The following is a 12,347-nucleotide window of genomic DNA, read 5'->3' on the forward strand; positions in this document are numbered from 1 at the left end:
CACACTGACAAGAGGTAGCACAAACATGTTTGCTTGTGCTGCAGTCACAGGCCTGACTGAAGTGTGCACACCCCTAGTCTATTGTATGTTCTTTGCTTGGTGGCACCTAGATACCAGTGATTTTGACCTATGAAGAAGCAGGTTATCTTCTTATCACAGTGATACAAGAAACTGCAGCTGCAGTTCCCAAGTGTTGAGTCTAGATGGCTCAAAGGCCTTAGTTATTCTACCTCCCTCCATTATAGCAAGAGGCAAAAGTGAGGAACAAAGATTCCCAACATCCGTAGGTTGTGAGCAAGCCAAGAGGAAAGGGAAGGCTGGGCCTCCTATCTCTCCATGACATTCTTACCTGTCCCTGGGTAGCTGGATCTAGAGCAGTGTGTGTATTCTGCACTGTACCTAGCTGGTGCAGGCTGTCCCCTGCCTCTTGAGAGCAGCCTTTGAATTTGCTCAACTGAGCTTTGATGAGAGCATTCTGCCGCGTTAGCTCAGCGATTTGTCCCAGCAGATCTTTGTTCTGAGAAAATTCTTCAGTGGCATTGGGCTTTGCCCCCTCCCCAGCAACACCAGGGGCCTGCCCCTGCTCCAAAGAGAAGATACTGCTCACTGGCTGGCCATGTGATTGCAAAGAACTCTCAGAGTCCTTGGATGTGGGAGGAACTTGCCACCTTTGGATGAGCAGACGGTTCTCCCCATCTGTGCTCTGTGTTCCCACAGAGGAAGGTGAGCTCTTTTCCCCACTTGCTTTCCTTTCAGTGTTCTGGGTAGATGGAGAGACCTGGGAGGTAAAATGTGTTTGAACTGTTCTGTTCAGTGCTGCAGATGAGAAATAAAGGATCAGTAAACATGTGGTCTTCAACAAGATAATTTCACTTGATAAATCAGTGCTAGATAAAAAAGCAGCAGAAAAAAAATAACGTGACATCTAATACCCACCTCTGGAAAGGGATACAAGTAGAGTTATTCAGCTGTACTATTATTCAAGATCCTGCCACACAGACTCATTGCACCACTGGTTAATGTCTTCCAGGAGAGATTAGCGGAAATAATTTAACATTTACATGGGTTTAAAAACTAGCAGAGGATCAGAGGAGAAGGGCTGAGCTTTTCAGTTGTTCACAATGCCAGCTGACAGTTTTCAATTAATTATTTCATTGCTGATTCAGTCTTCCACCATGCCCCAACCTAAAACTGATATCGGAAACAAATGCAAAAAAACCCAATCTGGAGGTAGTTTAATGCAAGTTACTCGCAGCTAAGCCAGCAGAAGCAGATCTCAATTTGGGTGTCTGCTTTGCCCCCAAAAGAAAAAGGAACAAGGTTTTATTTCGTCTTGTCTTTCATTACAGTACTGGTGTGTACAGGAGACACATAGGGCAGTTTTACACATGCTCTGGGGGTGGGCAGGGGCACTGCTTTAATTACAGCAGCTCTGAGAGCTGCTGTAATTAAAGCGCTGCTGCATCTCAAGTATCAGTGTCCCCATGCTGAAAAATGGTGGCAGGGGCTCTTGAACTAAAGCTTGTTCAATGGGCTTTAGTTCAAGCACCCCCACCGCTATTTTTAAGCGGAGGGGTGCTGGTACATGAGACACAGGAGGCTGCTGGAGTGTCAGTTTCTAGTGCATTGGAGCAGCCTCTGAGCTCACGTATAGGTGCCCAAATACAATGGGAGCACCAACTGCTGTTCCACCATCACGTCTGAATTAGGTGTGGCACTTAAAGCAGGGTCCTCTGTTACATATGAAACATATAGGGTAGCAAACCCTTCTCAATGAACAATGCATGCTCTCTGGGAGTAAAGCAACTTTCCTGAGAATTTACAAGTGAATATGTTTGTGTACAAGTGAACGATTTTTAAAAGAAGGGCTTTTGAGAAGTTTAGTACCTGTGTTAGATACTAATCCTACCTAAGAATTCGAACAAAAAAAAAAAATCAGACTCTACGGACTGCCATACAGTTAAAATTCTTACTGACTCCTTGTGCATAGGCCATATTCAAAGACTATATTTTTAAGGATTAAGTGGCAATTTCTATTGCAGAGAGCAGAAGGAGAATTGCAAGGCAGTGCTAAGTGGAAGTAGAGAGACATATGGCAACCAAAACAAACACCAGGAACTGGCAAAGAGGAGAAAAGAAAGAAATGCACTGTCCATTACAAAAGCAGGAGATTTAGATGCCAGGCAGCTTCTCAAAGGGAAAGGCAGAGCCTGTCCAAACAACAGACTTGCAGAATTAGACTGTGGGCTCAAGACTAAACAAGTTGAAAGAAGGAACAACATAGGCAAAAAATTAACATGTGGGACTCATTGCCACAAGGTGTTGTAGAGGCAATTTAGTCAGGTTCGAAAGGGACTGGATAAATTTATGCAGGATGGATCCATCAATAAGTACTGACAGATATGGGTGCAATCCTCAAATTAAGACTTCAGCACCTCTGAATGCTGGAAGCTGTTGGGGGAAGAGAGGAAGAGGGCAGTTCAGTCTGGATAGGTCCTTCATAAACATTCTTCCCCTGAGGATCTGCTCTGTGCCACTGTGAGAGGCAGGCTGTTGGGCTAGATGGACCTATGATTTGACTCAGTCTGATATTTATGTTTTTATCTCATCCTGTTCACAGAGAGACACTTATCTTACCATTCTGAAGAGGAGAGAATTCCTGGATGCTCTTCTGTCTAGGTGGTGATAACAACACAGCTGGCTGGAACACATGCATGGGCAAACTGTTGCCCACTCCTACAGTGTCTGGGGGACTTGACCACTGAGGACGCTGGACAGACAGTTCCTCTTGTGGGGATTTGAGCATATTTCCTCTGCAAGCATCAGTCTTGGGCAGAGTGGAATTCAAAACAGACCTCTCTGAACAAAAAGAAAAACAAGGCAAGAATCAGGTGCATCAAAAATAAAACATGTTGGTGCTTGCAAAACAGAAAAAATATCCCCATCAGAATAATTCCAGGTTTCAGATGACTGAAGACATGGTGGGGAAAACACCATCCAAAGTGAAATATTGTTGTCTGAATAACAGATCCACAAATAGGCTTGGAAAGGTTGTTACAAAACCTTACCACACAGTGAAATATTTCAGAAATGGTTTTCTATCTCCGAGATGAAAATTTAACACTCTGATCCCAAGAATGTCACACAGTACAGTGCTCTGCCCAAGCAGGTGATTGTCAGTCATTCAAACTATAAGCATACAGGTAAGTCTATTTGAGCAGGCTTTTCATGGTGAAACTAGTTGGTTTATACAGACGTGTAGTACTAAACAAGTATTTTCTGTCATTCTGAACTGCATAGCCTTCTTTGTAAAAACCTTGCAAATCAACTCCAAATTAATTGACCACAGTTGCCATTCTTGTATAGGTTCAGGAAGAAGTTTCATTTTTACACTGGTAGCCAAAACAGCAGATCACACACACACTCCCATGTTATTTTTCCAGGCTTATACAAATGACAGTCAGGGTGGTCAACTTATGACACATGTGCCACAAGTGGCAAGGACAGCCTGTGTGTGTAGGACAGAAAGCAGAGCAATGGATCAGGCAAGGGAAGGGGATCAAAATGGTACTTGGGGAGGATGTGGGGCTTACCTTGTGGCTCACCTGCCAAAACTGCCCCACATTGATCTAAAGCAACAGCAAAACAAACTTTTACTCCTTCATTCTGGGCATCCTCTTTCATTTTAACACTCCATCCACCCTCACAGTTCCAACTATAGCAAACTCCTCTTGCTACCTAAGCAGCTGTTTGGAACACCACTCCTGCCCAGACCCTTTGGTATAATGATATTAGCAATGGACAAATGCGGTGCTTGGAATAGAGACAGGGGCATCAACAGTAATACACACACTTAGGAGTAAGTAGAACCAGTCAATATTTTATAGACTAAGTGGTCACTGGGTATGTCCAACTGCATTGCAAGACTGAGGGTGACAAAATCAAAAAAATCAAAAAAAACCTCAACACACTCAGAGCTGTTCTGACCCGTCCAACCCTTTGCAAGAGTTAAGACTGTTTAGTATTCTGCTAAACCAACTATTTGTTTGGGAGAGATGCTGGACAAGCTCTCCAACACAAAATGCCTTTCCTTGGACTTGGGAAAGAAGCAGATACAGCTTCAGCAACATGCCAGACAGACACCCAAACTGAGACACAACTCTACTAGTTAGCAGCAGGTAACTCTTAGATGCCGTTTCCAGAGACTTTTGCATTTTCCCTTTAACACCAAATCTAGGCTGGCAAGATGACAAAAAATAAAAAAATAAAACTGCACTTTGATTATATGGAACAATCAGACTTTGCAAGTAGAAGACCAATTTAGCAGTAAAATGATTTTTATAATATTAGGAAGGAATTCTGAAAAATAAGTGAAAGGCTCAGCCCTTCTTCTGGACCATAAACTACCAGCTATCCTGAACTGCTGCTTTGACAAAAGGGTGAGGGCAATTTCCAAGAATGCGCCTAGAATTCTCATGTTTCTAATTCAATGACAGCTCCCCACTCTTTCCTCCACAACACACACACATACCTTGGATGTTTGTTGGATCTCTGATTGCAATTCCAAGACTACTTGGACTCTGTCCTCTCTTAGGATCTGTCAAAAGGAGGCTTTTATATGCTAAAGTGAGTGAAGTCAGCTGTTCATCTGTTACCACCATATACTGCTGTAGTTGTTTCTAAGGGGAAAAAAACCAAAACAAAAGTACAGAGATCTGTATCCTAGGGAGAGGAAAAACAGATCATTGTAACAATCAGAAGTCCACCCCCACCCTTGGTGTCAGCACTTCACTCTGGTCCCAGTGAAGTGGAAGGAAAACATTTCTGTATTTGCTTGTTCTTTCCTTCCCACCCAGCCCTATAGTTCAACAGTTTTGCTGTTCAATCACCCTCTTTCTTCCGCACAAAGCTTTACATTAAAGAAAGTCTAAGTTACACTAAGTCTGCTTATGTCACATTTTAAAAGGAAGTTTCTCAAAAGATTCTTCCTCCTGGTAAGTGTTGCATTTCTACATAATCCACTAAAATAACCACCTCTGATTTCAGTCCTAAGATTGCATATGTAATTCCATCAAATTGTTTCAGTGCTACTATGTATCTCACCTGAGATCTGCAGCAGTTTGCTATTCTAACAAGTCTCACTGAAGAAATGAAGAATCTACTTAAAAACTTTTGGACACCTTACAGCGGATGAAATTCAAACCTCAAATTCAAACCTCAACTGTTTCAGACAAAGAACAAACAATGAAATAATCAACAACAAACACCACTATAACCTCTCCCTCTCAGAGAGAAGGCCCATAGAATTTCTAAGATCCAACCACCAAACAGTAATAAAATCAGCAGATAAAGGAGGATCTATAGTTATCCTTAACCATGAAGACTACATAAAAGAAGCCAACAGACAACTCTCTGACACCATCTACTATGAAAAAATCAGAAGACAAGCCAACTCCCCTTTTCACTTCAAAACCACCATCACATCATTTCTACTGAAACTGTAAGAAAAACCTTCAGACCCTGATCCCTGTACTACCCAGTCCAGTGACTTTTTTACATGCTCCCTAAAATCCACAAACAAGGGAACCCAGGCAGACCTATAATTTTCAACCATGGAACCCTGCAGAAATATCAGGTTTCACTGAATCCATCCTAAGACCCCTTGTCACCCAAGGACCCCGTTTTATCCAAGACACGACAGACTTTCTATGCCTGCCTTACATATCTACAAGAGCAAGATTACAACTCAAAGAAAGACCTCAAGATATTAGTGAACTTATACACTTTATCCTCACACACAACAACTTCAGTTTCAACAACCAACACTTCCTCCAAGCTATGGGCACCAAAATGGCCCCACAATATGCCAACTTTTTTATGGCCCACCTGGAAGATGAATTCCTTAAGAACTGCACCATCAAATCCATGCTATACCTAAGATATATATACGACATCATCATTTGGATTGAAGACCTGCAGTCTCGGATTGATTTCCATCACAAATTCAATTATTATCACCCCTCTGTCAGACTATCTCTTGAATATTCCAGCACCAACATTTCCTTTTTAGACATGATCAATATTCAGAATGGTAAGATACAAACCACCATATACAAGAAATCCATGGACTCACATACTACACAGAACCAGTAATCACCCTAAACACACCAAAAAATCTGTAATATACAGCCAAGCTCTCTGATACCACCAAATTTGCATTTAGAAGAATATCCTCAATCGTCATCTCTCAAATCTCAAAAAGTCTTTCACCCAATAAGGACTCTCCTCCAGAGAGATAGATTGCATGTTTTAAATGGATACCATGTAAAGAATTGCTGCAGCATAAAAAGAAAATCCCCATGAATTGCACACCATTAGTTATGACACATCATCCTTCCCTGGAACCTATACAGAGAATCCTCAGACAACTGCAACCCATACTAGAAGACCCAATTCTTAAAGAGATCTTTCCAGCAGCACCCAGTCTAGCCTTTAAACAAACACTGAACCTCACTAACCTCATCACCAGAAGCAAACTTCCTATGGCCCCAAAGTACACTGAATGGAATCTTATCCAGTGCACTAAATACCCTGATGGAAAATATGTAAGAGAAACCAAACAATAACTGCATATCAAAACGGACGCACACCACAAATCCATCAAAGACAAAAATATCCAATTACCTGTGGGTGCATACTTTTGAAAAGACAATCACTTTCCAATCTCTCAGTTCTAATACTCAAAGGAAATTTACAAAACATCTTTCGTAGTTGAGCCTACTAACTTCACTTCATAAATCTACTGGATACAAAAAATCATGAACTAATTATAGACTTTGGATGTATGACATATTACAACCTACCTGACATCTAATAACCCCAGGTAACCTGGCTGCAGCTGATCAGCTACATTTCTTCACACATTTCCCTTATTTTCTTCCTCCCCTCCTAACTCTACCCATTGTCTTTCAAACTATTACTTATTTGCATTTTTCATAGCCCTGCATGTTGCAAATTAGCTTCTTTTCTACCTTGGAGAACACATAACACCAGCAGAATCTCCCTGTGCCTGAAGAAGGGTGTTTGTGCCCAAAAGCTTGCAAAGAACATTTTTCCAACTTTTTAGTTGGTCTAATAAAAGATACCACATCTGCCCAAAGTACCTTGCCTGCCTATGTCCATAGACCAACATGGCTACAACCAACAATGCTTAAAAACTTTTGGCACATTAGTTTTTCCCTAAGTTCCATGAGCTGTCATGAGAGGAAAGAGTCAACAACTCTTAGTACCTGTGTCGCAATACTTTCTTCCCTGACTAAAAGGATTTCAGCTGTCAGAGCATCAATCAACTCTCTGTGTTCATTCAGAACCCCCTCAAGCTTCTGCTTCATCACCACTTCTTGACGCAGCTGCATCTCACTCTGGAGGAAAAGGAGAAGAAAAGAAAGCACACTCAATACAAGTTCATGTAAAAACTGAGAGGAGATTTAAATCTTGCTATTAAGTTGATCGTTGCTTTTGTTGCCATTGTTAAAATGGAACCAGCTTTTCTGCCCCAAGACTTTTCAACTAATGTTCAACCTGATGCTGCTTTGCTTGTGCTATTGTCACCTTCCCACAACAGCACAAGGAGTTGACATCTGGAGAGACCTCCTCCTGATGCTTCCTTCCCCATGATTTAAAAAACAAAACAAAACAAAACAAAACAAATGAACTACTGGCAGTGTTCAAACTGTCACTTTGCATACCTTCTACCATACTGTATTACAGCATGCAAAAAGTCAATGTAATGGTGATGGCACATGACAATACCCTAATCTTCCTGGCCTTGTGGAGTGATACTGGACCAAAGGCAGGTCCTACAGTTTTGTTTTATTTTTTCTCAGAGGGTTTAGAACAGGATTTATGTTGTTCCTATTTTCTAGTTTCTTTACTGGACACAAACAAGCCTACTTGGGGCGCACCTCATTCCAAGGCAAAGAATTTTGTTGTCCCTATCTCCCTCACCTCAAAGGGTAGGATCTACTCATAAACAATCTCTGACATAAAAGACTATACCACAGACCACACAATATCACATGAAGAATTAAGTAGGGCCCCTTCCACTTGCAGTGAAGAACTACAACCTTTCCCTCTCTACTGATGTAGGCCACTGCCATCTTGTGGTTCATGCTGGTCACAGGGAGGGGAGTGGTATCAGAGGGGAGTGGTATCAGTGCCATCTTCAGCATGTTCAGCATCATGCAGTTGATGCGCCTCCTCGATTCTCCTACTAAATTTTACTGCTCTTGCTCAACAAGTGTGTGACAGGATGTAGCCCAAGACAAACATAGAGAGGTCCTCACTGCAATGTTGTATGGACAGAGTGAGAGCCTAAAGAGGCCTTGTATACAAAAAGGACCACTAGACTGTATCTGCCCTAGACACAGCAGGTGTAGCATCTGGGGTGTTCCCTGAAAGGCTGCCAGACAGTGAATTACAGGATCTGAATCCTAATACTCTGAGAATCTAAGACTATATTTAAAAATGCCACCATATATTTTGAATACGTATCTAAAGTTTTACTTAAAAAGTGCCTCAGTTTCTCCCAAGAACCAACAGCAGTCTATCCTGAATGAACAATATTACAAATTTTTTTAAAACTACAAACAATCCAAAACTCCTAAAGATACTGAGTTTACAAAATGATGTACTCAAGAGTCAAGAGATTACAAAAATTAAGGTTGTAAATTAAACCAAAATGTTTGGTTTAATTCATCTAACCTCCCAGAGCAGTTCAAAGTGTTCTCACCTCTTTGAGGTAGCGCATCAGACGACAGACAGCATTCACTAGTGACAAAGTAAACCCAGTGAGACCCTGACAATTCTGTGTTTTCTGGACCTCGCGGCCTGTACATCTCTCGTATTCCTCCAACTCATTCTCTACGTCACGTATCATGTGATTCAGGATATCCAAGCTGGATGTATTATTGCTTGGGAGGTTGAGGGTGATTGAATTAGAAAGACAATCATTCCTCTTTTGCTTAGATGGTATCTGTGTAGTTTGTTTTCTTTTCACTGAGAGAAAAACAGACAGAATACTTTTACATTCCAGTTGCTTTTTTACAGTTCACAATTAATCTTTGCTTCAAAACAGCACCCAACTATAACATTTGTTTACATTATCTTTCTTGCAAAAACTTGGAATTATTTGCTAGTACCAAGGACAAGGAAAACATGCAACTAACTAATTACCTTCACATCCTAGGTATATGAAAGGAGACCTCTACATGCATTTTGGGGAGCCCTTGCAGAATTAACACAGTTTATAGGTCCAGTTCTTCTGTCACATGGCAGGTTTACAACAAGCATCTTATACTTGTTGAGCCCAAGTAATGTTATTCCCCATATACCACTAAGAAATGAGCCACTAAATTGTGCCTAAACAGATCAAAGATCATCATAGCAGCAAACAAAAAGGCACTAGGGAAAGCATAGAAACAGCCATATAGAAATATATCAGCAGTGAAGTTAGCAGCTTGAAGGATCCCTGTTTACATCCACCAAACTCTTACAGCCCCTTGCTACAAACTTTAGCAGGAGTCAAGCTGAACAGATCTTTTCAGGCACATCAGTCTGAGATTCCTCTGCAAACCAGAGAGTAAGAGTAAAGCAAAGGGGCAGGATGGGACCTGCAGCTTAAATTGTGTCTAGAACCAAACTACCAGCTCTACTCTGGAGGTATCTGCTCTGTCTGTAAAGCTACCTATGATCTGTCAAGAAACAGTTCTGGTCTGACAAACCTGAACAAATCCACGGGACTGGAATTGCTGCTGAAGAAGACTGAAATCTCCCAGAGTCTCAAAACATATGGCAGGCACATCATGGCCCTGACAGTTCAAACATGTTTGTACCTGAATCTGGCTATTTTCCCATAGTGTGTGATGTGGTGTTCCAGGGTGACCAAATCAGCACGTCAGAGGAAGAGTTTGCAGAAGCAATTGCATACAGTCAGCTCCTTGTGGCATTGCACCAGATAACAGCATCACATGGATCTCAGGTCATGTGCACCAAGCTATTAATGCATAAGGACTTGGTTTCCTAGCCAGTCACTTTATAGAAATTACCTCAGTCAAGAGGAGTAAGGGGAGCATTCTTTATGCACAGATTTCAGAAGTGCCCTATCGATGTATGCTCTGAGAGAGAGGAATTAGGAGGAGTTAAGGGGTGAGATATGGACCAAGAAAAAACTAAATGAAAAAGCCCTAAACAAACACGAGCAAAACACCATTCTCCCACCTCAACTCACACAACATTGTCAGGGCCAAAGTTTCAATTTTTAAATATTTTTTAAAAATAACAGTAGTTAAAAATTCAACTGTCCTCCCCATTATTATTGTGGGGGCTAACTACTAACCTGAAGGTAAGAAACAGGCATTCTAGTCTTGCTGTAAGATTAAGCAACAATATGTTTTACACTACAGAGACACTACTGAAATCTCATAACCTTATGAAATAACAGAGCTGAAAGTAACACTTCAAGTGAAGTATGTGCTGTAACCAAGGAAAACAGATGGGATGAGTTTTTTTCCTTTACTTTCATAAAGTTAGCATAACTAACTCCAGTAAATGCTGAAGATCAAAGAGTAACATTAAATGAAAAGCAGGATCTCAATCAGAGCTTCAAGGGACACTGGGGGAAGGGAAAAGCAAATACATTGCTTCAACCATAAATTACTTCAGAGGGTAAAAACTAAACCTTTTCCTGAAGCTTGCTTGTGCTTCCTTGGGTTAGGGTTCAGCACTTGTCTTGCAGTGTAAGGGGAGTCTGGAGCGTGCTCGTCATGCTGCTCCTCATTCTGAAGCCTTGAATGGATTCTCCTGACCACATTAGTAGCATTGAGGGCTGATAAAAAAAAAACCCAACAAATAACATGAGGTACTTTATGAGTGTCATTAATGTATCAAAATATTTCAATATAAAACACATTTAAAGTGCCAGTGCCTTACTTTGCTAACCCAACCCAGTTAGATCTCCAAAACTATACTTGTGCCATTTCCTCCTCCTGCATTTTATTCTGAATAGGATCCTTTTAATGGCCTACTGCCCTTTGAAAGGTAACATCCTGCCAGATCCAACCTGTGTCTTCCAAAGGCAATGAAGCAGTCGTAGGAGTGACAGGTACATTTGTTTCCTGTGATGGGGTAGCTGTTTTCATTTTCTCATCAGCCCACAGCTGGGAGGCTTCCACAGAATTTTCTTTTTTCAGTAAACAGAGAAGCCTACATACAAAATAAGAACAAAGAAAACTATGGGGGTACTGAACTCTGAAGTGACAGCAACATGGACCAACCTTTTTTGCACAAAAAGTGTCAAAATGAGATTGCTCAAACCAGTTTCCTCTTAATGCAAAACCCAAATCCTAGAAAATACCTCTCTCACTGTACTTTACTAATTAAAAAAACCCACAATGTCCAAACATGAACACTTAACTGCCTGCAAACATAGGATCCTTCTAATGCAGCACTGCGTCAGTTCAGACATATGTTGTGGAGACTGCACACCAGTCCAATCTCAACAGAGATTCAAAAATACTAAATTGCTAAAGTGAATGCACCACTAATGGGAGAGTGCAACCTAGGAAACAAGTCTATATAAATCACATTGGAACTTGACACACAACATTCATCATATATACAATACAGCTACAGCAAAATCAGACCATTAAAATGTGGGTGAGATCACAGGTAAATATTACCCAAACTGCTTGAAAACTTATCTTACCAAACAAAACAAGTATAACACCTATTCTGCTTGTAGCATTTCTAAGACATACGCACTCTTCAACTTCAGCCTCCAATTATATGCCACAGAAGTCTAAATCCAAGTCACTAATTAAAGTTAAAAAAACCATTAACAGGTTATGTGATAAATGATGTACATAGAGGATGTGCGATTTGCAGCAGAATTATGTTCATATAAGCAAACATAAGAAATAAATTTAGCTCTTCTTCTAGAATTTGAGGTTCTATGTTAGTGGCAAGATCTTCAGGGCAAAGATTCTGCTGTTGGTCTGATGTGTGAAAAAACAAGGTCTGCTGTGATCTCCCTCTGGCCCTGTTTATCCTCCCTCTACTTCCAATTCCTTTTCTTCCGATTTCTTATACCTCCCTTCCAGGTCTTATGCTTCTTTTTCTTCACTTACCCATTTCCTCCTACCTCCTGAGGTGCTTTGCTTTTGCCCCAAAGGGGTTTCCTCTCTAGGTACAAGCATGCTTCAGCCCCTCTCACCTCCCCCAATCCTCATCCTTAATAAAACAATGTCTAAGCTTTGCTGGCCTGACTGTTACCCCATCTTCCTTTTGTG

The 12,347-nt window shown here is 41.1% G+C and overlaps 1 protein-coding gene across 1 annotated transcript in view; it reads right to left on the minus strand.

Annotated features, from left to right (window-relative positions):
* Positions 1–12,347, minus strand: part of SPICE1 (spindle and centriole associated protein 1) — a 45,315-nt gene that overhangs the window by 14,115 nt on the left and 18,853 nt on the right. The window contains exons 7-13 of the mRNA XM_019526674.1: positions 11,120–11,262; positions 10,739–10,885; positions 8,792–9,057; positions 7,290–7,421; positions 4,532–4,679; positions 2,638–2,859; positions 350–816 (exon numbers count right to left, since the gene is read on the minus strand). Coding sequence (XP_019382219.1) covers positions 350–816; positions 2,638–2,859; positions 4,532–4,679; positions 7,290–7,421; positions 8,792–9,057; positions 10,739–10,885; positions 11,120–11,262 — 1,525 coding nt within the window. The remainder of the gene's footprint in view (positions 1–349; positions 817–2,637; positions 2,860–4,531; positions 4,680–7,289; positions 7,422–8,791; positions 9,058–10,738; positions 10,886–11,119; positions 11,263–12,347) is intronic.

The sequence above is a fragment of the Gavialis gangeticus genome, unplaced genomic scaffold, assembly GCF_001723915.1.
Source record: "Gavialis gangeticus isolate Ggan-Ray unplaced genomic scaffold, GavGan_comp1, whole genome shotgun sequence".
NCBI classification, from domain to species: Eukaryota; Metazoa; Chordata; order Crocodylia; family Gavialidae; genus Gavialis; species Gavialis gangeticus.